Source organism: Macrobrachium nipponense, chromosome 36 (assembly GCF_015104395.2).
Source record: "Macrobrachium nipponense isolate FS-2020 chromosome 36, ASM1510439v2, whole genome shotgun sequence".
NCBI lineage: Eukaryota > Metazoa > Arthropoda > Malacostraca > Decapoda > Palaemonidae > Macrobrachium > Macrobrachium nipponense.
The window spans coordinates 58,758,803-58,786,602 of record NC_087220.1 but is presented as its reverse complement, the minus strand read 5'-3'; the positions used below and the strand labels follow the sequence as shown (position 1 = coordinate 58,786,602).

The following is a 27,800-nucleotide window of genomic DNA, read 5'->3' as shown; positions in this document are numbered from 1 at the left end:
ATTATACCTTTCCCCCTCTCTTCTTGTTGTTGTTGTTATTGTTCTTCTTTTTTCAATTGCTCTCTCTCTTTCATCATCAAATTCTTCTTCTTACCTGCAAGGGATCTTCTCATATTGCCATGCATAGAATCCTACTCAAAGGTCGACTTGAGGACTAGTGTATTTGATGTTCCCCCCCAAGAGGCAAGTTCATTTTGGGAATGAAGAGATATACATAGAAAGATACACTATATATATTATTATATTATTATTCACTATTACTATTGTTTTATTGTTACTGTTTCGTCATTGTAAATCTTCCGCCTCACCGGTTATATACTACTACAACTGTTTTCAATTCACTCGCTTGCTCAAAAGTACTGCTGTGCCTTTTTCAAATTCCTCTGTGTGGTCTGTTTATTTTTCAATCTATCTCTCCTCTCTCCTTCCTTTGACATATCTCTAATCTTTCTCCTACCTTTCTTCTACTCTCTCTCTCTCTCTCTCTCTCTCTCTCTCTTCGTTCTCCCACCACCTCCGTTCTCAACTCTCGACACAGTCAATCAGTCACACGCTCGATCTAAAAACAGTAGCAGTCATGTTGGACACAAGGCCAAGTCACCATTGCCCAACGCCATTGTGGAATTTTGACATTTTTCACCCAAAAAAATTTTTTTGAAAATCAGATTGAAAAGTTATTATTCACCGTCTGGGGGGAAACTGTCTGTTGCTCGGTAAGCGAACCACTCTCTAAAGTATCTCAGTACGTCGGCTCGATTGAACTACGTAACTTGACGTGGCAGCAAAAAGTAATTTCTTTATATAATATAGTGATGAGAGTAGTACGTACCGAAGCGACAGACATCCTTTCTCTTACTCTGCAGCGCATGTGTAGTTAAATCTGATTGTATATAAAAAGGAAAACTATATGTGTTAGGTAATACGTGCATACGTACGTGCTTTTGTATGGGAACGTGTGAACAGATATGTATATCTACACATATATATTGTGATGTGCTATCATACACACGCCACGTATGCGTGCGTATACTTTGTGGTGGCTTTTTTCCTCGGTGCATGACTATGGCACTCTGTAGGTCCGTCGAGCAGAATGTCTTCCCTCCTCTCTGGCACTACTCAAAAAGGCCGCGATGCCCCCATGGGCGACCTGGGCAGGCTGCCCTATAGTTCAAAATGGGCTCTCCTGTCTCTCCCTCTCTCTCTCTTTCTCTCTCTCTCTCTCTCACTGCGGCACAATCTGTATGATATATCTCTCCCCCTCCCCACCTTTGGTTTAGACAAGTCTGTGTTTTACTCATATATCTGTGACTATATCACTATTCTTTGTGTGTATGCGCGTGTAAGTGTGTGTCTGTTGGCACACACTGCCTGATACATGCAAAGCATTTTGTACTGTTAAGTAGAGTCAAATTTGAATTCACTTTAATTGCAACACGTTTTTCAGAAGGTCTGTTCACCTAGCCACAACCCCAAGCCCCTGCCCTACTACCCCCTACCACCACTCCCCCAAACCCCCCAAAATAGAGTTTTACACATATACATATATTTTTCATTACATAAAATCTTCTGTCTTTCCCACAAACCCCCCATACCTGTGTCCCACTCACGGGCCAGATTTGTTCTCCCTCACTTTCATTTTGATATAAAAATCTGGGTCGACAGGAATGCAGAAACTGTATATACGGCCCTTCGCATGTCCTACTCCGAGACCCTGTAGGAATAACCTGCGGACCTTCCCGCGCCCTGTGGGACAATGCGTCAACCGTGATGAGATCCTTAGAGATATCCTTCAAGGTCCTTCCCCCCCACCCCACCCAATACTTTGTGTTGATATTCCTCCTCAGCAAACACAGCTTAATCCAGTAAAAATGTTTTTGATAACAGGTCGATGATGTGTACTCCCACAAGACTGGTAATCAGTGGCCCCCCGTATTCACGTGCTCCCGATTTGCAGACTCATGGATTCGCGGATTTCTCTCTGGACCATATGTACCCATTATTTGTGGGAAATTCACCTATTCGTGGTATTTTCCTATGAGAAAATGTCCACATATTACTGGTTTTTTTTATCAATTTCATCTTAAACTTTTTGTGATAAAACTAATTAAAAAACCAGGTATAACAATTTCTAGTGGGTTTTTCTTGAGTTTTACCTACCAAAATGGGCCATTTTCAGCGTTTTTATAGGGGTCCAACTATTCGCGGATTCTAAACATTCACAGAGGGGTCTGGTGCGCATTCCCTGCAAATACGGGGGGACCACTGGACATACAGATGCTCAATGCTCAAGAACTCTGTCAAGCAAGGTTCTCCCCTTTCCTCCAGCATCCTTCCTTGCCTATGATAACATTTGAAATGAATTGCTTCATTAGTTTTGTATTTGCTCAATTTCTTATATTTATTTACTCATGCCTTTATTTCTCCTTTTGGCCTGTTCATGTATCATATATATTGCGTAGTAGATTTAACGATCTTTTAGTCAGTTTTAACTTTAGATGAACTAGTTGCTGATTGTGGTGTTTTGTTATTCTGTTACTTATTACTTTCATTTGCCCATATATGCTTTCCCAAAGATTAAAATATGTTGAAGGAACTTTTACATTTGCTTTTTTTTCATTTCTTTTCACTGTCCTTGTAGGCAACATATGAAATGGTAGAGCAGATCTGATGGGCTTTGATTTATCAATATGTTATTCTCTAGCAACCCCTAGAAGGCCTATCTTATGTTTCCTTCCAAGAATAATCTTTCATTTCTGATGTTTTATTGTTTGACATTTTTTACGGCATTGTGATCATGTCAGTGTCAGTATTTACCTGCATATAACAGCTTACTCGTGAAAACGAGAATTTTGCCCAGTTTTTTGTATGAATCTGTTTTGGTTTTCAACTGATAATGTTTAGCCTGCTTCTCAATTTTGCTTATTCTTCTTCCAATATTGTTTTGACACGTGAGATCATTTTGTGAGCCTTAACCCCCTTTTGCCTTATTTACAGTGACTTTTTTTATGATGTAAATAATGTGGTGGCCTTTGCCCTCATTCCCCCTACCATCAGAGAGCCCCCCTACCAGAGTTCCCAATTCCTCCAGATCTGTAAAAAAATGATGAGAGAAGAACTTTTGTAGTGATCTGAAATATTCCCCCTCCCCTGTCGCACAGATGGAAAAGTTTTTATTTCTCGTTTCTTAACCGGTAATATCTTTGACCAAACCTCCCCATTCCCCTCATCCCTCAACCCTTTTAAGCCCCTAATCCCCACCCTGGCAGCAACTGCAACCCTACCACAACTAAAAGAAGAGCAATGTACGACCTGACCCCCTCAAATTAATTGATTGCCCTCTCACAATTGTGTGTACATATATTTCTCTACCTTTGGCAGTAACCTCGTTCACAATCTTTCGTTTTGTCTTGTCTCCCCCACCACAGCCCCACACCTCCCCAACACTCACTCTCTCTCCATCATTCCCCCCTAAAACACTCTCACCCTCCCTCCACCACCACCACCAACACCACCAGACCCCCCACTCTCCCTAGTACCTCACGGCATCCCAATCGCATTTTTCCAGGCATCTTTTTCACGCTTCCTTGTATTGAGTCGTCCCGAAAAGTCGACCTGCGGACTGTCACGTTTGATGTTCCTCCACAAGAGGTGGGTAGATCCCTCTCCCCCCTCTCCCTCCAAATGCCCCTCTTTCTTTCCCTCCCTCCCTCACTCCCTCCCTCCCTCCAACTTCCCCTAGTTATGTTCCCTTCTGTTCTGAGTAGGTTTTGTGTTTTATAAAAAAGAAAACCACCCAACTCATCCATTCACCGCCCAGCAAGAAATGGACGCCACCTGAACAGAAAAATAAAATAAGAAAGGCTGGCTGCTTCCTTCATTCCTCCCTCCTCCTCCTCCTCCTCCTCCTCCTCCTCCTCCTCCCCCTCCTCCTCCTTGCCAATCGACTGACTGGCCTCTCAAAATTTACAGTCATGGGAATATGGTTGCAAGCAAGATCAAGATCAAGGAACCTGGTCCAACAACAAAATCCTCTTAATAATGACTTGTCCATAGGCACCTTTTGCACAAATACGAAAGGACCTCCTCCATCTAACCTTAAACAATTTTATTTTGGAACTTATACTTTTTTGGAATGTATTGTTTTCCCGGAATTTGTAAAATTAACGAAGCACCTGGCATAACTCTCTTGAAACATTTATTCGTAAATTTATACTGTCAACTGATCATTATCATTCTAGTTCCCAAAGTTTAAAGATACGTGAATAGACTGAGTTATCTAAAGTTGCTCGTGAAATACATTCGGTAGAAAGAATTATATGATCTATATTCATTATACTTGTTTTATAACAATTCATTATACTTTTTATATAACAAACTGTAAACTAGAGTCTTATGCTTTGATAAAGTGCAAGAAAGAGTTTTATGATCTGATAAATTGATAGTTACTAAAGAAAATAAATGATTTGCCTGAATCTCACACAAATCAGTAATCAAACTTTAAGTAAAAAGAGAGAGTTAGGGTATGACAATAATATTATTATTATTGTTATTATTATTATTATTATTATTATTATTATTATTATTATTATTATTATTATTATTATTATTATTAGTCTCAGTACGAAAGCATTCAGTTCAAGCAAACTCCTTTATGATAAACTCAAGAGGATGCCTTCTGAATAGCCTCTCACAGTAATAATTAGTATTTTGACATTCGAGTTCCAAATACATTCTACTTTCTCTCTCTCTCTCTCTCTCTCTCTCTCTCTCTCTCTCTCTCTCTCTCTCTCTCTCTCTCTCTCTCTCATCTGTATTCCTGTGCATTTACTCTTTTTTCTCCCTTGCTCTCATCGCTGATCTGTAACTCCTGTGCATATACAATTCTCTCTCTCTCTCTCTCTCTCTCTCTCTCTCTCTCTCTCTCTCTCTCTCTCTCTCTCTCTCTCTCTCTCTCTTCGTTCTTCATTTACTATGCTTTTTACGTTTTTATTTAAATAAAAAACTTAGCAACTTGAGTTAACTAAGTTACTTAATGTTTGAAAGTCTCTCTCTCTCTCTCTCTCTCTCTCTCTCTCTCTCTCTCTCTCTCTCTCGCTCTCTCTCTCTCTCTCTCTCTCTCTCTCTCTCTCTCTGAATATGGACCATTGCAAAAGACAAGACCCAATTCTCTCTCCTCTCTCTCTCTCTATCTCTAATGTGCATGAGATTTATATACAGAACTGTAAAAGCATGTGTGACCTATTTGTAAGCTGATGTGACCCACTATAGGGTCATTTAGATTTTTGACCTGTATATATACGTACATATATTACCACTCCCTTGGTTTATATATATATATATAGATATATAATATATATCTATATACCCTCCTTTGACCGCCCGTTCGTGCCACCCCCTGCTGCCCTCCACTCCCACTTTTAAATGATGTTGTAGAGCTGTTATAATTGCTGTTTATAAAGTTTCTATTATAACCCCCACCTTAAGTACCTAGTTTTTCCCAATGTTAAATGTTTGTTTATATGAGTTTCCTCCAATGTTCATGCTGATTTTAAATTCGTGTTTGGCAACTCTTCTTGTCACTTCTAAAATCTACTTAACATTTTCCTGGTTTTTAAGCATATGTGCATATGCACTAATGCTGTACGCAAATTAAACGATGCTACATCAATCGAGCATTGGGAAGTTAATTACTAATTAGGACATTTCAGCACAAGAAAGTTAATGTATGAAACTCCACAACTGATGTTCTGCTATTTCACAGCCATAAACTTATGAAAAGCAATGAAAGAAAGTCTCTGAAATTAAAAATTATCACATGTCACCAACTTATTATGGAATGGAACGTAAAATCTAGGCCAAAGGTCAAGCAAGCACTGGGACCATATGAGATCTTCAGCACTGAAAGGGAAATTCAGAGCATACATGAATGCATATACACTAAAAGGAATGAAAGGTGGTTGAGGCTTGGGGTCCGAGGAAGGAACATTGCAAACAACCTTAAGTAATGCCTACAGCGAACCACATGCAATGTACTGACTGCACTATCCTCTTAAAGGATAACTGGACCTTATACGTGATTCTCCCTGTTTTGTATGTTATGCATGAGTCCTTGTGCATAGACCAGTAAAATAAAATAAGGAAAGCTTACCTTGAAAATGCAAAATTGGCCCAACTTGGTCTTCTGAAAATACAGATGGTCTTGTAATCAGCTTTTGTTAAACAATGTTGGGTCTGGTCATGACTTGGATTGGTGGTCAATGAGGAATGACCTACACCCTCACAGGCATATAAACAAGTCCTCTTGGAAATCCAACATCAAGGACAATCCCAGAAAGAAAAAATGTATCGCATGAGTTAATCAAATATAAATGTTTTTTCCATTAAATGTGATCAAGTTTTTTAAAACAAAAAACATGAAAACATTCCTTTCCATTATTAGGGTCGGAATTATACAATGCAAGAAAGTCTCCATCAGTTTTTAGGAATTTACACACCTTCAACTGATGGACGCAATTTCAGTAGGATCATAAGAATTTTATGCTCTACTTTGCTTTACTTGGTTATATATTACCAGCCCGAGAAGTCTACTTAAGACTCAGAGGTCTGAAAAAAACTAAGCCCTATTCCAAGGGTTGTCCATAAAAGAAGGTTCCCAAGATTTTTCACGATGAAAAACATGATTTCTGGGCTCGGCCGTGTCGCTATTATTGGCATTGAATAATACATTTTTGGGGAAAGTTTAGACTTTTTCCTATTTTTCCACATAATCGCCGTTGAGATCAATGCATTTTTGCATGCGGCGTACCATCTTCTTTATGCCTGAATCGTAGAACTCTTCCGCCGCTCCGCGTAGGTAGCTTAAATCTCTTCTTTCAGCTCCTCTCCAGTTCTGGAATGTGTTATGAATGACTGTAAGTCTTGTCGTTTGTATTCTCTGCACCATTGCACTCATGTTGTACCTCATACACTTTTCTCCGTAGACTTCACACAGTTGGGAATGATGTCCACCAGTGCAGTGTTTTTTGTGCACAAAAAACGAATCATAGAGCGTAATTCGCACCTGGCAGGAGAAGCGAGTGGGAGCTCCATCTCTATTGGCTGCCAAGCCAAGGCTGAGCATCGCAGACAGCTCACTGGGGGGGGGGGGACTGGGAGAGGGGGAACCAAGCTACGCCCCAGTGTCGCCAGATCCAGCGTAACAGCGTTCCTTGCCACTGCAGCTCCTTGAGAACCTTATAATACGGACAACCCAAGTATTAATAATAATGATAATAACTTGTTTTCTGGGCTCAGCTCGTGTCGCTGCGCGAAATATCCTTTAATCTATTATTTCTAGGGTAAATGTACTAACACATACCAGAGAATAAATAAAATAAAGAAAAAGGTCAGTGTAACTGACTCGCTCACCCTCCAGGAGGGTGTCGGTATGAACACTAGGCGAGTGAGACCACTACCACGAGCCAAATGCCAATAGAAATCTCCCACTACAAAAACCCTCCAAGAGGGGAGCCGTCCCACAGAGTGAGCAGCTCGTTACTAACTACTACTCCATCCCATGCTGCCGACTGCTGCGCCTCTGGTGACATCCTTTTCAAGTTAGCGCACACGAGTCACACGTGTTATTTTTCTCTCTGTGTTTTTTGTGCCCTTTCTTCGGATTATCTATAATGGAGCGTGCAGCTATCGCAGCAGCTAAGTTAAGTACTCAGTATTTACGGTTAGTTGGTTTTTTCCGGCCCTGAGACAGTATTTGCCGTTTTTTAGGTATAAATACGGTCTCGGGGTCGGAAGCATGGCAGCATGGTTCTGCCTCGTGGTGGGTTCGTTCTTGGTCTCCCATACCTAGAACATCCCCTTATTTATGTACGCTCTATATTATTATCCGCTTTACGTAGGTTACGGTCTACTCAGGTTTTTCATGCATGCATGTATTTTACCTTATGTAGGCTTCTTCTATCCAGACCCTAGTCCAGGTTCTTAGTATCGGCCTCTGACTAGCTTTGAGTGGTAGACTTGCCTTCGGGTTAGTCGTACACTCCTGGATTTTTTCTCCTGCTATATTACTTTCTTTCTTTCATTTTTATTTATCTATAATATGTATTTCGTTATAGTTAGGTTAGTTAGGCGTCTGGCTTAGCCTAGGTCCAGGCTCATTGAGCCTATTCTACCGCTCATCAGTTCGGTCGCTTCCCCATAGCATCTCTCTGATTAGTTGGTTTTGGCCCAGTGGGCCTATATGCTACCGCTTTTCAGTTCAGTTGCTTCCCGATAGCATCTCTCTGATCAGTTGGTTATCCTAGGCTTAGTTGTCGTATTTTAGTCTTACCGCCTCGTGGTCACTACGTGATCACGGGTCAGCCAGACGCCTGTCCAGTCTCCCTTCCCCCCCCTCCCGCTCTTCCATAGAGTCGGGCGGGGGTGGGTCGGTCTGCCCATGCTCCCGCTCCGCATTGAACCCGGAGCCTAGGCCTCCCTTCTCTCTCCTCAGACGGAGGGGCGGGGGAGTCGGGACAGACCCAGAACTGGTCTCGACCTCTCCGGCTTCTCGGTCGGCCGGGTGGTACGTAGTGGGGGTACTGGCCTTTCCCCACCCCCCCTCCGTTGCTACCTTGTCGCTCCGGGCTAGCTCGAGCCTGTATGTCTTCTCGCCCTTTCCCACCTTACTAGGGCTCCTCCCTGATCGGAGTCCTGGTATCCAGCGGAAAGATGTTAGTCCACCCACAGAGTGGACCGGACATACAGTGGGGTCCCTGCTAACTTACAGTATGGCTGAGTTACTACACTCCGCTACGCACTGGACTTAGTCCGGTTCGTTGGTGCTTAGGTTTAAGTTATCTATAAGTTTATCTTAAGTTTCTTAAAACCATCCCCCCTCCCATTACGTGTCTTACCGGATCTCTCCGGGATTATAGCCTATTCAGGCGATGCAGGGAGGGGTTATGCCCAAATTTTTTCCGAGCTCCGGCATGCAACGGAGTTCTTCTGTCCTTTAGTCTGTAAGTGATACTTTTTAAGATGCTCATGTGTCTCCCCACTTACAGGCCACCAACTGTGAGCATCCGGGATGTTCCGCCACACTTCAGGACCCATGTGGACACGAAGTTTGCCGGTCCCATGCTCCATGCGCGACTCCGCACGGGGACATCCAGGTCTGGTACCATGAGACGTGTACCATATGTTTTACGATCTGGTGAGCCAGCTTTTGGAAGGGGTAAGTATTCCATCTCCAGTAGCTGCTCCGCTTCTATTTTAGTGCTTAAGTTTTCATCATTTACTTTCAACTTAAGGCATCTAGTTTAAGTTTATTACTTTAAGTTTTAGTTTTAAGTGATTCTTAAATCTAAACTACGCCCTCTCTTACAGGCGCCGGCAGTAAGGGATACCGCACTGGCTACCCTGCGGGCCTGGGTCGGCGGTTTTGGCAAGAACGCCGCCAAGGGTCAGCCCTACATCCTGGAGAAGCGGTTGGCATTATTAATCTTCCCCGGAGGCAAGGCGACAGGGTACGTCGACCCGGTAGAGGCGGACCCGACTATCGCCTTCATCCAACAACAGCTGGCTGCCTCCTTAACTGATCAGACCAGGATATCTCCACGGATGTCGCAACCCTGGATATTAATGTTGAACCTATGGTAGGTATAGACGACCTGTTGGTCGAGGTAGTAAGGTGGACACCCAAGGGTCACCCTTGGGCGTAACTGTTTCTTCTACCCTGCAACCTCTCCATCCTTCCAAGGCTTACGGGTGACGAATTATATACTCCTCCTGACGCTTCGGTTAGACCTAAGGTCAAGGCTAAAGTGATGACCTTGACTAAGACGTCATCGTCGTCTAAGAAGACGACCTCGACTTCATCCTCCTCACGTAAGTCTCCGGCTGGGAATCCCGGACCAGACAGGTCTAAAGCTTCTAGCTCCGGCTCTAAGTCCTCGAGAAGTAAATCCTCCAGAGAGAGATCTCGCACTCCGGCAGATGTCATCCAGTTCCGCTACCATTGGTTCCGATTCAGAGCCTCCCCTCCACCTCCGCAGTAGCTCCGGCTTTGGACTCCAATGCTGGCCTGTTGCAACAGGTGGGCGACCTGGTTGGGTCCCTAAAGAGTAGTATGGAACAAATGATCTCTCGTCTGTCGGATAGGATTACTTCCCAAGACACCATTATAGCCGGGCTGAGAGAAGCTCCTCTAGCCTCTCCTTCACTTTCCAAAACACAAGTGGAACTCAGCTTCCTCCGTATGACTCACTACCTGCTTTCTCTATGAACAACCCATGGAGAGTAGCGTCATACGCCCCCTTCCAGGACGGTCTCATCTCTATACCGGAATTTGGGACTCGAAGAATAGAGGACTTCGAGTTCTACCCGGAAGGCCTCCCAGCTCCGTTCATAGCTACGCAAGGCTCACGCCTTCGGCTATGGTTCGGACGATAGGGTACCAAAGGAGACAGTCCTCTATTCACGAGACCAGGCTCAGAGAGAATGGCTTCAGGTGTTTAGAGGACATGGATTGTTCTAATACCAAGATACAACCATTTAAAAGTCCCTTTACCATTTTCACAATGGATGAGAGGTATACCCCGCTCCCGTTCCTAAACCAAGATAGCGAGGTCGACCATCCCAGCGGTCCCAGAAGGGGGAACCTATGCTCAGTTGAAGGAAGCAGATCCCACATCTCCGTTACTCCCTCAGTTGGAGAATTGTGGGAAGACTTGCCGAACACATTCTCAGCTGCAAACTCAAACCGGACTGTGCTATGGAGCAGTTTGGTGAAAAGCTACCCAGGCTCCCAGATAGTCTTATTCAGGCTGAATTTGACGCAAAATCACGACTAGCCAGATCAATCAACTCTATGGCTATGTCTGAGGTAGCAACCATGGCCTATGGATCAGAACCGATTTTTAAGCTCATGACCAAAGCCCTGACTCAAACGGTACAGTCAGATATGTTCGAGTTTGCCACTGCTAGAACGAATTGTAGGAAACATGTCCTACAAGAGGCAACCATTCGACATGAGCCGAATAGGTTACTCTCCTCTAACATCTGGGGAGCAGATCTCTTCCCAGAAGCTATGGTTAAGGAAGTCCAGGCAGAGGCTACGAGGTTGAACCAGAGCCTTAAGGACCGTTGGGGCCTTACGCTAAGAGGAGGCAAGACCTGACAGCTAAAGGTAAGGGACAGAGGAAACCCAGACGTTTCCAACCTTACCAGAAAAAGCAACCACGCTTTCCTCAACAAGTTCCAGCAGTGCCGTTAGTGCAGACAGCCCAACCTTCCACTTCTAAAGGTCAATCACAGCCAATTTATGTGATATCCCCTCAGCCTCAGCCCTCCACCTCCTACGCCATCTCTCCAGCTTACAATCAAGCCTTCGAGAGTCAAGCTTCACAGAAGTATGACCGCTCGGGTAAGGGAGGCAGAGGTAAGCGGTCCTTTCGTGGGAGAGGATCGGGAGGCCCCTTTAATAGGGGAAAGCACTTCAGAGGAGGCCGAGGCGGTTACCAGAACCAATGAAGAACTTCAGGTAGGAGGGAGGCTGTTTCACTTTCGCCACCGGTGGAACTTCAGCCAATGGGCTCAGAGCATAGTGTCAAAAGGCTGGGTTGGAGCTGGTTGACGAACCCACCTCCAGCCAGACCTTTCCGTCAACTTCCTTCCAAAGAATTGACAGAGTACGCGGAGGACCTCCTTCAGAAAGGAGCTATAGCGAGAGTCAAGAGATTAAAATTTCAAGGTCGCTTGTTCAGCGTGCCAAAGAAAGGCTCACAAAAAAGAAGGGTAATCTTAGACTTGTCCCGCTTAAACTTAGCCATCCGCTGCGACAAGTTCAAGATGCTCACGATCTCACAGGTGCGGACCTTACTTCCCCGTGGGGCCGTCACCACCTCTATCGATCTTACAGACGCCTACTATCATATCCCTATTGCAAGACACTTCCGTCCGTATCTGGGTTTCAAGATAGGAGACCAGACATTCTCCTTCAAGGTAGTTCCATTCGGACTCAACGTGGCACCCAGAGTGTTCACGAAGCTAGCGGAAGTGGTAGTGCAACAACTCAGATACAAAGGGATTATGGTAGTAGCGTATCTCGACGATTGGTTGATCTGGGCCCCAACAGTCGAGGAATGCAACAGAGCTACACTGAAAGTGATTCAGTTCCTGGAATATCTAGGCTTCAAGATAAACAGGTCCAAATCAAGACTCACTCCAGAGTCAGACTTTCAGTGGCTGGGCATTCAATGGAATCTATCCTCCCACACTCTGTCGATTCCATCAACCAAAAGGAAAGAAATAGCGAAGTCAGTCAAGCAATTTCTAAGTCACAAACTAGCGTCAAGGAGAGCTCAGGAAAGGATCCTCGGCTCTCTCCAGTTTGCATCAGTGACGAACGTCTTAATGAAAGCCAAACTGAAAGACCTAACCAGAATCTGGCGCTCGCGAGCAAATGTCAGGTCCAGGGACAAACTATCCTCAGTGCCTCTGATTCTAAAGAATCGACTTCGGCCCGTGGGCGAGAGTCAAGAATTTGTCAATGTCAGTACCCCTTCAGTTCCCTCCACCAGGGATCACCATCCACACAGACGCGTCCTTAAGCGGCTGGGGAGGGTATTCCCAGGTCAAAAAAAAGGTTCAAGGGACTTGGTCACCTCAGTTCCGTCAGTTCCATATAAACGTACTGGAGGCAATGGCAGTGTTCTTGACTCTAAAAAGGTTACGCCCACCAAAGTACTCCCACATAAAGCTAGTCCTGGACAGCGCAGTGGTAGTACATTGTATAAACAGAGGAGGCTCCAAGTCACGTCATCTAAATCACGTCATGGTAGCCATCTTCTCCCTGGCAGACAAGTTCAGTTGGCATCTTTCCTCCACTCACATAGCTGGAGTGAGAAACGTCATAGCAGACGCCCTATCCCGATCAGTACCCCTAGAGTCGAATGGTCACTGGACAACAGTTCGTTCCAATGGATCCTTCAAAGAGTCCCAGGGCTACAGGTGGATCTCTTCGCATCCCAAGCGAACCACAAACTACCGTGTTATGTAGCCCCCAACCTGGACCCTCTGGCCTATGCCACGGACGCCCTGGCTCTAGACTGGAACAACTGGGAGAAGATTTATGTCTTCCCTCCAGTGAATCTCCTCATGAAAGTATTGAACAAACTCAGGACATTCAAGGTCAAGTGGCTCTAGTAGCCCCAGACTGGCCGAAGAGCAACTGGTATCCTCTAATTTTGGAGCTGGGCCTTCGTCCTCTTCGGATCCCCAGTCCCAAGCTCTCCCAGTCAGTACAAACGAAGACTGTGTTCGCTTCCTCAGGGATTCTCAAAACCCTAACTTTATGGATTTCATGAAGTTTGCGGCAAAAAGAGATGCGAATATTGACCCTCAGAATATTCTCTTCTTGGAATCCGATAAAAGGGATTCAACTTTGAGACAGTATGATGCTGCTGTCAAAAAGTTAGCAACCTTCCTGAGAGAATCAGATATTGAAATCATGACAGTTAATTCAGCTATATCCTTTTTCAGATCCTTATTTGAAAAAGGTTTAGCAGCTAGCCACGATTACGACAAACAAGTCAGCTTTGAAAAAGATATTTCAATTTGGATTTAACATAGACTTGACGGATTCCTACTTCTCGTCTATTCCTAAGGCATGTGCTAGACTTAGGCCTTCTGTGAGGCCTACGTCAGTTTCATGGTTCTTAAACGATGTTCTAAAACTGGCTTCCGAAACCGATAATGACACATGCTCGTTTATGATGCTCTTAAGAAAAACCCTATTTTTATTAAGTTTAGCTTCAGGAGCAAGAATTTCAGAACTGTCGGCTTTATCCAGGGATCCGGATCATATTCAATTCCTTCCCACAGGGGAAGTCCTACTTTCTCCGGAACGTAGCTTTTTAGCAAGAATGAAGATCCTTTGATGAGGTGGGAACCTTGGAAGGTACTACCCCTTCCACAAGATGTATCCCTTTGTCCAGTTTCAACCTTACGAGCCTTTCTGTCCAGGACCTCCTCATCCTCATCGGGGGCCCCATCTTTAAGAGGGAAAAAGGTGGAACTTTATCCATTAAAGGCATCAGGCAGCAAATCCTGTACTTTATTAAACAAGCCAATCCTGACTCTTTCCCGAAAGCACATGATGTCAGGGCAGTAGCCACCTCAATTAATTACTTCCAACATATGAACTTCGATGATTTGAAAAAGTATACCGGATGGAAATCGCCGACAGTGTTCAAACGTCACTACCTTAAGTCCTTGGAAGCTCTGAAATTCCCAGCAGTAGCAGCGGGTAACATAGTTTCCCCTGACTCTAGCTAAATTGTAGTAGAAGATTCAGTCCTCCTTTCTACCTGCCTCACCCAACAGTTCGTCTATTCCTACCTTGTTCATTTGCATTCACCTTGTGTCTTAGCTGCTTTTATGATAGTGTAGTGCCCCTTATTGTCTGGCTAGGGACACTCACAGATGATTACAAACATTGATCTCATGGATGTTACCCCCTTATTTTTATGCTAGGGGATACATCATATTACAATGGTTACGGGTTTTGTATATTAAGTCATATACATTCCTTATATATTATTATTGTTGGTTGTTTTGTTTATCTGTTTATATTAATTGCTATTATTCTTTTGATACATGCTGTTACACAGATATCATTGGAGACATGTAAATCATTTTACCTGTATATATGTAAATTACCTTATGCTATCAAACATGATTAGGTTTAAGGGTAATTTAAGCAATTTTTATTTTTTTATTTTTATATCACTGTGTATATGTATCTTTTTAGCAATTATATTCTCTTTATATATATTTTATCTTTTATTTGAGACCTATTCTGATTTATTTTATTTTATTACTTTGTTTACAATCTTGTGCTATTTCTCTGGTACGATTTCGCGCAGCGACACGAGCTGAGCCCAGAAAAAGGGATTTTGACGTAAGGAAAAATCTATTTCTGGGCGATTGGCTCGTGTCGCCAGCGAAATCCCACCCTACCCATCCCTTCGCTCAAGATTGTCTGCTAACTTCAGGATGGCCACCAGAGGCGCAGCAGTCGGCAGCATGGGATGGAGTAGTAGTAGTACGAGCTGCTCACTCTGTGGGACGGCTCCCCTCTTGGAGGGTTTTTGTAGTGGGAGATTTCTATTGGCATTTGGCTCGTGGTAGTGGTCTCACTCGCCTAGTGTTCATACCGACACCCTCCTGGAGGGTGAGCGAGTCAGTTACACTGACCTTTTTCTTTATTTTATTATTCTCTGGTAGTGTTAGTACATTTACCCTAGAAATAATAGATTAAAGGATATTTCGCTGGCGACACGAGCCAATCGCCAGAAATAGATTTTTCCTTACGTCAAAATCCCTTATATAGACTGAGGGGGCAATCTTGCTCAAGTACTTTTCTTCCTACCATCAAGTGAAGTCATCAAATATGTACAGGAGTTATTTTAATACGTCTCGACTGATATTTCTCATAGGGCTTTTTAGAGTTCCTATCCAAGATCTACTGATATCACTGGTATAGTACCCCATGACTTTACCTACGATTTTGATTCTCCCTGCTTTTGTTTTCACTCTGCAATATATGTTACCACTTTGTTGGATAATTCTGTTGCTTCGCTGATCCATAGTCTTTGAATGTTATTGTATACAATCTGACAAATTGCTTTGGTGGTTTCAAATGTTTACCTTTTCAAAATGAATTAATATACTCTCACTAGTCCATAGTCTTCAAAGGCTATTGTATCCGGTTTGACGAACAGCTTTTTGTGATTTAAATATAACTGAACTATATAAACTTGGCTTGAATGGAATGGAATATATAGAATTTACCAAAAAGGCCAAGCGTTGGGACCTAAGAGGTCATTCAGCGATGAAAGGGAAACTGAACAGTAAAAAGGTTTGAAAGGTGTAACAGGATGATAATCTTGCAGCTGCACTATGAAATAACTGTTAGACTGGGTGGAAAGCAAGATGGGAGAAAGAGAATATGAAGGGAGGTACAGTAAAAACAATGACAAGGGTTGCAGCTAGGGGCCAAAGAGATGCAAAAAACCATAAGTAATGCCTACAGTGCACGCATAAGGTGCACTGACAGCAACATTCCCCGACAGGGCCAACTCAAAATAATAATAATTTGATCAACACCATGCGAGTATTAATACTTTATATTTCAGAATAAGTTCTAATATCCTTCACAAAGAATTTAATTCCTCACAGCATGTGTAAATATATATTAAAAAAGTTATGATACAGAAGACCGCATTATTCAAGGTAATTATAAACTGAAAGTGAATCCCCAGCTGCCCCCAAAAAATGGAGTCCTCTAGATGTGCTAAATAAGATCCTATAGGAACCCATCCAAAAGTAAGCCCAGAAGATTAATAAAATTCATAAAATTTATGTTTTCAAGTCACGCACTGGGGAACTTAGGGCATTCTTTGCTTAAGACACTGAAAAGAAGGAATTGGAGTGGTTGGAGAGCAAGATAAACAGATCTAGGAAACAAATGAGGTGGAGCACAAGGGAATGGGGCGGGGGGAACCCTCACTGTTGCACTTAGGAAGTAATAGTTAGAAAGGTTGAACAGCAAGACTAAAGTAAAGATGAGGGAATGGAGGTAAAATGCTAAACTGCAGACACCAGTTAGCAAGTCTGGATGATAATGATGGTGATGATGACACTGATAGAGAATCCTCTGAGCAGAAAAGTCCTCAAAACAAATCAGAAAGCAGATAGCACCACTGTTCAGTTCTCACTTTTGCAGAATCTCTTCTTTGGGTCCTTTCCTTTCCTTTGATGGTACTTTGCCAAGCGTTTTTAACTTATTCATGCAGGCATTTGTTTCTATTCCATCGCCTCCCCCAAGACTGACTGAAGAAGCCTACATCAGTCAAATTCCACTTTATCTTTCAATTCCAATTTCATTCAAAACACAAGCTTATTTCTGATAACATGTAACATGGCTGTTGTATACAATTTCTACACTTTACGTAATGAAACCAATCAATCGCCCAATGGCCAAACATAGAATTCACCTACGTCAGAGTAGGAAGATGAAGAACCTGGCTCAACCGCTTTCCATTCAGTGATTCATTTGATAATGATTATACCAAATCCATCAAAGGGGTTGTTTTGGTTCTGTGTTGAATAGGCTTAATGGATTCCTACCTGGGGCCGTCTTCAAAAGTAGCAGTCTTACCTGAACAAGTAAAAGCTTGTTAGTCAAGAGTTTAAATTAACTGTTCATTATAATAATCTGAACAAAAGGGCTTTTGTAGACTGTCAGTGACCTCAGGCAGTGTTTACCAAATGACCACAGACTTCCAATGATTCACAAAACATATAGGCCTATGGCAGCAACTGAAAGGCAGCTTTTGGTGCATAAAAAGATATGTAAAATATAATTCACACAAATTTATTGGAGAGAGAGAGAGAGAGAGAGAGAGAGAGAGAGAGAGAGAGAGAGAGAGAGAGAGAGAGAGAGAGAGAGAGAGAGAGAGATTGTCCTTGCTTTTACGTACATAAACTGAAAGAGGCATCTTCCAATCCTAATACGATTAAGTAGTAACTCCTCAATAACAGACCTAAATCGAAAGGCAATTTGTTAATTACATTTGTCTTATGCCAAAAAAGAAAAAAAACAAGAACTAGACCAAATAAATACAAATTGCCAGATGTTTCAAGCCACCGTCAATTTTCAATCATACCACATATCCCCAGTAAAAAAAAAATGAACTTTCAACCTTTATATCTCCATCCCTACTCATCCTATTTCAAGCAATTCTGACGTGGTCAATATCGCTCAGTCTTGATGTAAGTACTGAAGACACCTTGAAATAAAAAAGAACTAAAGTCTTTCAATGAAAAACTCATTTTAAAAATAAGTCTAAAGTGTTTATGTCTCCTTTACTTAGTCCTGTTTAGATGTCACGTAATAATTCCCTTTCTAAAAATATTTTCCTCCTGGTATCATGATCCTATACTTCCCACCCTCCCTTGGCCCTGGCCCGACAAATAAGCGTGTTTTTTATGTCTCCCCCCACTACCATCCACCTCCCCAACACACCCTCACTCATCCTCTTATTCTATAATATATAAATATATATATATATATGTATATATATATATATATATATATAGAATATATATATATATTATATATATATATATATATATATGTTATGTTCCCTCAACAAGCATGTGCAACCAAAAAGTAGAGAGCAAGACAAGGGCTGTTGCAAGCTGTAATTAAAGAATGTACTTTACTCTTTTTATTTTTTACATTCCTTCCAAAGCAACCCAGTAGATGTTAACAGTAATTGTGTGCCTACGATGAAGCACTTTTCCATCTGCATTTAAAAAGAAAAAAGAAGACAGGAGTTTTGGGTGGGTGAGAACATGACGTCATAGATTTATTTATGTTTAGTACATATTTTTCATTTAGGCATAAATGTGTAGTACTGTATATTTATATATACCCCTTCCTCACTGATAAGTGTTGATCATTTATATTCCGTCCATTTTGTTTAATTTTACTCACACAGACATTTTCCCTATAATAATAAATCTTGACATTCTTTTCAATACTACTTGTTTGGATGTAGTGACACGCAATAACACTTAGAAAGCTCAAATAAAAAGCAAAACAATAAAAGAACTTATCTATGGTATGTATGAGCACACACAAATTTTATGTTCTACTGTAAATAAAAAATATTAGTAACTTCTTACACACATACTACCATGCTTTGCCTATGAAATTAGCAAAAGTAACATAAACCCTACACTATTTGCTAAGAAACAGTAACACAAACGTACATAGAAACTTTAATGCTCGGCTCAGGACACAAGAAATATTAGTAGCATACGTGCATGTAAATTTCAGCACACCACAAAAATCTGATTTAGTGTAGGCCTCCACCCTTTTATTTACATAAATACAAATACAAAACTCCATTGACAACATTTTCAGTATTCTTAAAATGTAAATACTTTAGAAATCTAGCCAAGTTCATGGATTTCTGGTATTACAAAAATTTTATTTTGCCAAATAATCTCTTAAATCGGCCAGTTCCTTGTTCAACAAATCCTACATTGTCTGGAATACCCTGTAAGTGTAATAAGAAATATGCTTTCTAGTAGAATAATAAATAAAGATTTTTTGCCTTCTCTCAAAATGCAGTGTAGTCACTAACCTCTAAAAAAGTAATGTCAGTGAACAAAAATGACTGAATTCTATATCTAACACCCATAATAAATAAGAGAGAATGCTACCAGTAATTATCTCAAGTCCCATTAGAAGCGTCACACCATTCAGCTACGCAGATGCCCTCTTATGAACACATCCCAGTGACTTTCAACCCCTTAATGCGCAGGTCCTGACAAAGGACAGCGTGACGGTGAGTGTAGATGCCGTCGTCTACTACAGGGTGAGCAACGCCACCGTCAGCGTTGCGAATGTGGAGAACGCCCACCATTCGACGCGCCTCCTGGCTCAGACCACTCTCAGGAACATGCTAGGTACGAAGAACTTGCATGAGATCCTAGGAGACCGAGAGTCCATCTCATGCGACATGCAGGTAAAGTGACCACCCACAAGAGTGTCGTTTTCGCATTTGGTTTTCAGTGTTCATACTTATCTAAACTTGTAGTTACAGAAACCACTCTACTTACTTGTTTGTATCTCTGAATGTTTTCAAGTTGAATGTTCATAAGTAAGGTGGTGTCTGTATTCTAATTTTTGTATATTTGCATAAAGACACAATTGGAAAGTTGACATAAAAGTATTTTTAGGTTTCATTTAAAGTTTATTCTACATTTCTGACCATGATTTTTCTTGCTTGGTACAGAAATTACAGAATTCAGTCAAAGTATGTTGAAATCAATAAAACCATATTTTTATCAACAATAAACATCTCAGTCTTCAAATTTCTTGTGAGAACTTAGTTTTCCGCAGAGACTAGACTGATATATAATAAGATCAGGAAGTCTCCTACAGGATTTATCAGTCCCATTCAAAGTACTCAAAGTGTCCTGCATATGGAGATATGCAAACTTCATTGTGGAGCCTGCATAAAACCCATATTTACATCTTCAATAAGACCGAAAATTCATCACGGATACAAGAATTAGAGCTTTGCCTTTTAGAGCAGACATCCAGAGGGGTTCAGCTTCCAAATCCTCAAATGTTCTTGTGAAGGTACAAAAAGTTTGTGTTCAACTGATGAAAACACTCCCATAAACCACCACTCCTCTCCAAGTCCAGATACTGTTCACCACATCTATCTTCATCAAACTGCAAAAGTCTAAGTAAAATGAGTACAAGATTTTGAAGGAGGAGCAGATGACAGAAAAGATCCCAGAGTAACACCACTAGAGCTATGAAGAAGGACACACATAACATCATCTACAACACAAATAGACCAGAAGAAACTTGAAATTGGTTTCCAGAAGCAACTGGCTAGCAAATGCCTTTGAAATACCAAGGGTGGTGATATAATATTCTTCAAAGCTCCTGAAAAGGGCTGGTCACATGCAAGTCATGTAAGAAGAGGGTTTCCAGTTGATCTTGTTTTGCAAAGACCATAGTACTTATGACACAAGAAAAGGTCACAAGATTTGCATAATATGCAGGAAGCATAATTTCAAAGACTTCAGCTGTGGTAGAAGAAGGAAGGTCAGTGATGCAAGACTCTGATGTGTAAAGAGACTTTGTGTATCCACCAACAGAGTAGTGATTAGCAATGCTTCATAGGACAGCAGAGATCCACCTTCTAGAAAGAGTCCATCAAAGAAAACTACAGGGCCAGTTACCCCCTTGAAGAAAATTTACAATAATAAAGTCAATATATTCCATCGAGTTATCACTACTTTATCTACCTGTCTAAGGAACAATGCATTATCAAGTCTCTCTTTACCTATGGTACGGCTATTCATGACCTCGACTGACTGCCATTCAACTACCCCAATATTCCCTCCCTATCTAATTGTACCTGTGAAACACAATCTCTTGACTAATTTTGAAGCTCTCTGATAATTCAATTTCACTTGTGTCCTGCGCCTCCTATCTCATATTGATAAGTGTGTCCCAAGTGAAGACATACAAAAGAAATAACTCTTTGTATGAGACACAGGTTAATGTAGCACTTCCCAGATAACAAAGCTAAAAAGATTTCACAAGAAATTTAAACAAATTTTGTCTACTCTCAGTAATAAGAAACATTCAATAACTTTTGAATTTGGCCAAGTTCTGCTTTTTTTTCCTCCAAGGAAATATGTCTTCAGAAGATGACAGAAATATGAGGGAACAATTATTTGAAGCTTCCTCGCCCAGAAATAGATTTTTCCTACGTCAAAATCCCTTATTTGACATGTTCCAAATGTTTCAACTTTGTGAGGGTGTATGTATAAATCTAATTCCATTAATTAAAAAATATTGAAACTAAAATTCCTTGATACCAACAGGAATACTATAGCTTTTATTACAATAATATATGTAACTTTCAAAGCAATAATGAAACGTCATTTGAAAAATGACAAAACTCGATTTTCATGAAAAATTTCTATAGTATACAAAATTCCACTGTACTTCTCAGATATAAACCTCCTTACAATTTGCACACTCCACAACCTAATCCACCATATCTTTGATAATAAAGTGTGATCAATATTTAGGCATTCATTGATATTTTCTTTGTATTCATGTCAATGATTACAAAAGAATATCAAGGTTGGTAATATTTTGTTGCATTGCCTAGTTCTAAGCTTTTACATACACATGGCATATCAATGAGTTTCATAAACAGTTTCCTATTCCTTTCCAAAGATCCTACTTGAATTAGGGCTTTGCAACCAATTCTTTTTCCTAATTTGTCCCGAAAATGTCAAAAGCATTGCTGAAAGTTTTAACTTTCAAAAACAACATCACTAACAAAATGAATAAAGATTCTAAAAGTAAAATTTCTTGGTAACTTCAAACTAAAGTGACGTTCTGAAAACGAGGTCGCTTACTGAGAGCAGCATCTCTTCCCATCAATCATAAGATATGAGGAATGGTGAAGAAATGCTGGGTCATTCTCCTTTTAGCTGCAATTTCAGATCATTACAGCATTATCTGGATGCCGGCACAGACAACTGGGGAATCAAGGTAGAGAGAGTGGAGATGTAAGTATATAGTCAACTGTTCCGTCTTTCTCATTTTGATTCCTTTGGTAGAAGTACACAGAGACACACATAGTACACACTATTCTAATTCTTACTTAAATCTATCTCTCTCTCTGTGATATCCACTTTGCACATCTGCTTCTACCAGGACTAGGATTAAGTCATTTACTTTCGAATGTGTGTTGGTGATTAAACAGTGACGACAACAAAACCTCCTTCATCCTTACAGGGAGTCTTAGACGATGCCACAGAGAATTGGGGCATTAAGGTGGAGAGGGTTGAAATGTGAGTAACAGATTCACTGGCATAACCCTGCCTGCTCGGCCCTGTCCCTTTGTTTAGTGCCTTTCCCATGCCCGTACCCCTCCATTTGGAGAGATCTTTTGGTAAATTTGTGTACCTCTTGGGTGATTTGTGGAAGCATGACTTATCTCCTTATGTTTTTGTGAATTTGCAGTCAACATCTGTGAAATTCTACTGTTACTGATTCTGTTTGTTAATTGACTGAATTTTCCCACAGATCTGGTGAATGTATGTACCATCATAATAAAAACAAAGTACAGTACAAAATTTGTTATTTATAAAACTGCAATTACTACTGTAATTTCAAAATTACAAAATTTCTCTTTATCTTTAACCTACCATCATGTCATCTATTATTGCAAAAGCACAAAATTTCTAAGCTTTTCAGAAAATGTCAATAATATATCCTTATCATTTCCTAAAATAGTATATTTCCCAGTAACTATCAAATCATTAAAATTATCCTTCCTTGAATGTATCCACAAACCTTGTAGTATATGCCATTAAAACATGATTTATTTTGACTATACACATCACCTCAACCAGGTATATGTCTACCAATCTGGTTCTGCCTATAACCCCTTAGGCCTGTGGATTTCTGTGTCTTCCAGATCACTATTAATTATCCTCAAATCCAGTATTCTCTTCAGTTTGCTATAAAATGACTCTCAAAGTCAACTTTATGAATCCTTTTGCAATGCACGTCCTTCTATCCTTTATTTGTTTGCCTCTTCCTAGGACCATCCAGGAGTCTCACTCATACAACAGCCCTGGCTTCTCCTCCCTGATTAGACTTACTTAATTAATTTTTATTTATTTTCTTAATGTTATATCTGTTTAATTAGCTTGTAATTTAATGACATACAACTTGGCATTGGTAAACTTACAGTATTTGTTCTGTAAACCTGTCTGTAAGAATTAGTTGTCCAAAGAACTTTAAGTGAAAGGTATGCTTTTTAGATTAGGATGGCATTTTTAGTGCATTATTCCTGTTTTCCCATTAAAATTATTTCTGTTACTTATGCTAATACTATATTCATTTTAATTTTATTTACAACACGCTACGAAGACTTTTTGCTCGTATGCAAATGCTAACAGATTTCCATTGTATTTGCTTGAATGTCTTGCGCAAGATATATTGAGACCTATATGTGTCAATGTTTACATTTGCAAGAGCAAAACATGACAAGGAATGGCTGAGTATAGGAGGCTTTGCCTATGTTATTATTATAATAAAGGATTAGTTTATCCAGACCTCTGAGCCTAACAACGCTCTTCTCAGGCTGGTTGCTTTGCCTATGAATGTACAACCCTCAGTGAAAAGCTACATTTAATAAATCATCTGTTGGCATGAAGACTGCACACCATTTGCAATGTACAACTTCATGATAAAGTCTGAGAGACTGAAGCACCATTCCAGAACTATGTACAACCCTAGCAGCCACTACCACAAGTGGGGAATCATCCTTAAAAAGAAAGGCACCTCCCCACCAACAACATATTACGTGACATTGCAAATGAAAGAGGATAACCAGACAATGGAAATAAAAACTGCAGACTTCACAATTCACTCCTCAGTAACAATCCTTCTTGTAATTTTTGCAATCTATTAACATTTTAACTATTTCTTCTTGTTAATTTTTTTTTATTCATCTTTGCATATAACTGGTCTCTTCTTTTTTGCATTTCCTACTATCTTCGGTAACTCCTTTCAAATGAACATCTTACTCTTTGGAAGCTTGAATTTCAAGTCAATGGCCCATCAGGACCTGTTCCACATGAATAGGGGTTTATCTACTGCATAATATCATAAGAATAATAATATTAATAATAATGTATATGGAAATAAGATAGTACTATATATAAACAGAGATGTCACAAACATAACTTAGAGCCCTGCTTTGAAATTAATAAGAGGTTTGACACAGGATACTGGCAGATGAAACAAGACTTACATCTATTTTTTTCCCATAATCAGTAGAATGTGGCATGGCAATCCTGTAGTCTCATACAACAGGTAGTGCTTTATATTGACAGCTCAGAGGATTCTCAACTATACCTTACGAAACATTGTCCTGTGTCTGTAATAGTAAGACTTTTGTTAACTTTCTCTTATGTATGTTGTCACTGTTGTTCTTGTATTCCAGAATAGATAACATCAAGTGCATGGAAGTCCATCAACTTTTCCCTACTTTACAACCCATTGGAAACCCCCTCTGTAGACATTTGTCTTGTTTATGGAAGTACTGTGCTCATAAAAATAAATTTTTGGTTAAGTAGAGAAGGAAGCTGGTGCTCAAATGAAGTATTTTTCTTTCATATCAGGTACATTTTATTATAGATAATATAAAGAATTCTTATATGAATATTTCCCCTTGATATCATGTAAAATTTCTTTCAGGTAATGTATAGAGTCCTTATCAAAATTATTTATTTTTCATATCAGGTAAAATTTAGTTTAGAAAAATGTAAAAAACCCTCTTATGAATTATTTTTCTTTGATATCAGGCAAAATTATATTAAACAATGTAGAGTCCTTATAATTTGATCATTACAGTATGGAAACTGTGCAGTCATTTGTTTAACTTGCATCAGCTTTATACGATGCTACAGCACATTTAAGGTACCATACAATGGTGAGAGCAAAATTCTAGTAACACCTCAATTTAACAGATAATTTGGGAGTCTCGCCTTTTTGATAAGTACAAACAAGTATGTTAGGAAACCAAGACCTCATACATGCTATAGCCTGCACTTGAATATTTTTAAAGATATCTTACAGTTAAAAGCAATTCTAAATGGTCTTAGCTTAAACTAACCTCTATACTTTGCAACTTAACATTCAATTTAAGAGATATATATAAAAATGAATCACATCCAAAATGGCAGCATATGAAACAGTAATCATATATGATAGCTGATAAGTACTAAAGAGGTCTGCTTAGCTGAGGTCTGCTAAATTAAGGCGGTACTTTTGACTTTTCAACCTAATTATCTATACAGTACAAATTTATTAATGTTTATCTATTCGTTTGTCTATATATGTAACTGGTTTTCTGTTTGCTGCCATTATACGCAAACTGTCTTTACCACGGGCAAATACCTTCCACAGAAAAGACGTCCGGCTGCCAGTCCAGCTGCAGCGAGCCATGGCAGCTGAGGCTGAGGCTGCTAGGGAAGCCAGAGCCAAGGTAAGAACAAAGCAAGCAACCAATATACAGTGGACCCCCCGTATTCGCGTTCTCCAGATTCGCGGACTCACACATTCGCGGATTTCTCTCGGGAACGTTTCCCTGCATTATTCGCGGAAAATTTGCGCATTCACGGTATTTTTCTATGGTAAATATCCACCAAATTCCTGGTTTTTTTGATGAATTTCATCATAAAATACACTTTTTGTGATAAAACTATTAAAAAAACCATGTATGAAAATTTTTAGTGGGTTTTTCTTGAGTTTTAACTAACAAAATAGGCTGTTTTTAGCATTTTTATAGGCGTTCCAAACATTCGCAGGTTCTAACTATTCAAGGGGGGGGGTCTGGTACGCATCCCCCGCGAATACGGGGGGACCACTGTATGCACAAAAACACAAAAGCATCACATCAGTTCCTTCATAATTTGAAATGAATAAAGGGGTTGCAGCTAGGGGCCAAAGGGATGCTGCAAAGAACCTTAAGCAATTGCAAAACTCCTGAACAACAGACACTCTCAGCTTATGTTTCTCTGTCCCTGATAGAACATACTACTTTCCCACTTTTCTTTCTCCTCTTACAAATGCCTTCAGTTTTACTCACAGTCTTAACCATCAAACCTGCAACATCACAAAGCAACAGCCATTCACAACCTCTTCTTTTACAATAAACACTAGCTATTACATTGTCCTCTTGTCATCCATCCATAAATTTGAAACAAACTAAAAACAAATGCCGATATTGTAACAATTTGACAATTTATACCAAGTAGAATATTCATGAAAATAAAAACAAGCTCCTAGCTCATTTTAGAAGATGTTATATGGAGTGTAGTTAATCAGCTAAATTATTATTTACCACAGCAATTCTAAAGGCCATTACGGCCAAAGAATTAATGTAAGTCGGATCGTTCATTTGTAACAATATCCAGTGAGGAATGTATTTTAAGTCTGACTACCTTTCTACAGGTAATCGCTGCTGAAGGTGAACAAAAAGCCTCTCGGGCCTTAAAGGAAGCTGCTGAGGTTATTTTTCCCTCTCTCCGGCAGCCCTCCAGCTTCGATACTTACAGGTAAGTACCATCTTTGTTTCAAAAGTCAAAAGTCGCAAGCAATTCCTTCCATATCGTTGCCTAATTGAAGATGTTAGTTATCTTCTATCTCGTTAACTTTTAAATATTTCACATCATGCATCTCCGAAATTTGGTTTACACTTTACATCTTTTCATATTTAGAGAGCAATGTGTTTTTACTTTATTTTAGGCCTTTTAAATGTAACAAAAAGTCTTCTACATTTACACAGTTAGTACTGAACAGACCCATTGCCATTTTTTTATATCAGTGCAGAATGCTTTCCTTTTCAAAAGCTAAATGGCAATAGTTCCTAATTAAGAAATGTACTGATAACCTGTTCTTTCCTTGCAGACTTTAAACACAATCTCAGCGGAGAAAAACTCCACAATCATCTTCCCTCTGCCTATCGACTTTCTACGGCATTTCTTTGTAAATAAAGAGTGCCACCAAAAACTCGGACCTGGATCAAGTGTTCTCTGTTTTCCTTTTGCCTGTTTCTGAAACAAAAAATAAAAATAAAACAAGATTTTTATACGTCTGATATATATAAATACAGCTCATAGATTGTTGCCTATACATTAGCGAGATAGTTAGGTCTTTAAATGAAATTTCAAAAAAAAAAGAAATGTACCATGTGATGATTATCTTTAGTAGAAGTGTCGTTGGATTCGTAGGAGTGTTTGTTTGCCCAATTAGCTGAAAAGAAAAAAAACATTACTTATGTATTATATATCATGTGTGGATGACATACTTTTAGAAGAAGAAGAAGCTCTTGAAGAAAGGAAGCTGTTGGGAATTATGTTCATCTGGCCAGTTATGGAGCAAGACGATCATTTTTCTGTTCCTTTCTTTTGAGCTGCATGAATGGGACACTGACCAAGGATTATGCTTATTTTCCATCAATTGTTTCATCATTATTCTAAGGCCATGTTATCTCTAACTGTAGTTCTAGGCTGAATTCAATTTTTATTACATAGAATTAGAAACAGCCATGTTGATAAGTTTCTTTGCAATGACAAATACTGCATCGAGTCAGTGACATTTTTAGAGATTTAGTTTGTAAGTAACT

General features: G+C 40.2%; 1 protein-coding gene across 1 annotated transcript; it reads left to right on the top strand.

Annotated features, from left to right (window-relative positions):
- The first annotated feature begins 115 nt into the window (after positions 1–115).
- On the top strand, positions 116–27,213 carry LOC135203353 (band 7 protein AGAP004871-like). Its single transcript, XM_064233094.1, has 6 exons — positions 116–183; positions 19,377–19,580; positions 22,394–22,449; positions 25,580–25,658; positions 26,627–26,730; positions 27,083–27,213. The coding sequence occupies exons 2-6, from the start codon at positions 19,515–19,517 to the stop codon at positions 27,087–27,089; spliced, it is 312 nt and encodes a 103-aa protein (XP_064089164.1). The 5' UTR covers positions 116–183; positions 19,377–19,514; the 3' UTR covers positions 27,090–27,213.
- The last annotated feature ends 587 nt before the right edge of the window (positions 27,214–27,800 follow it).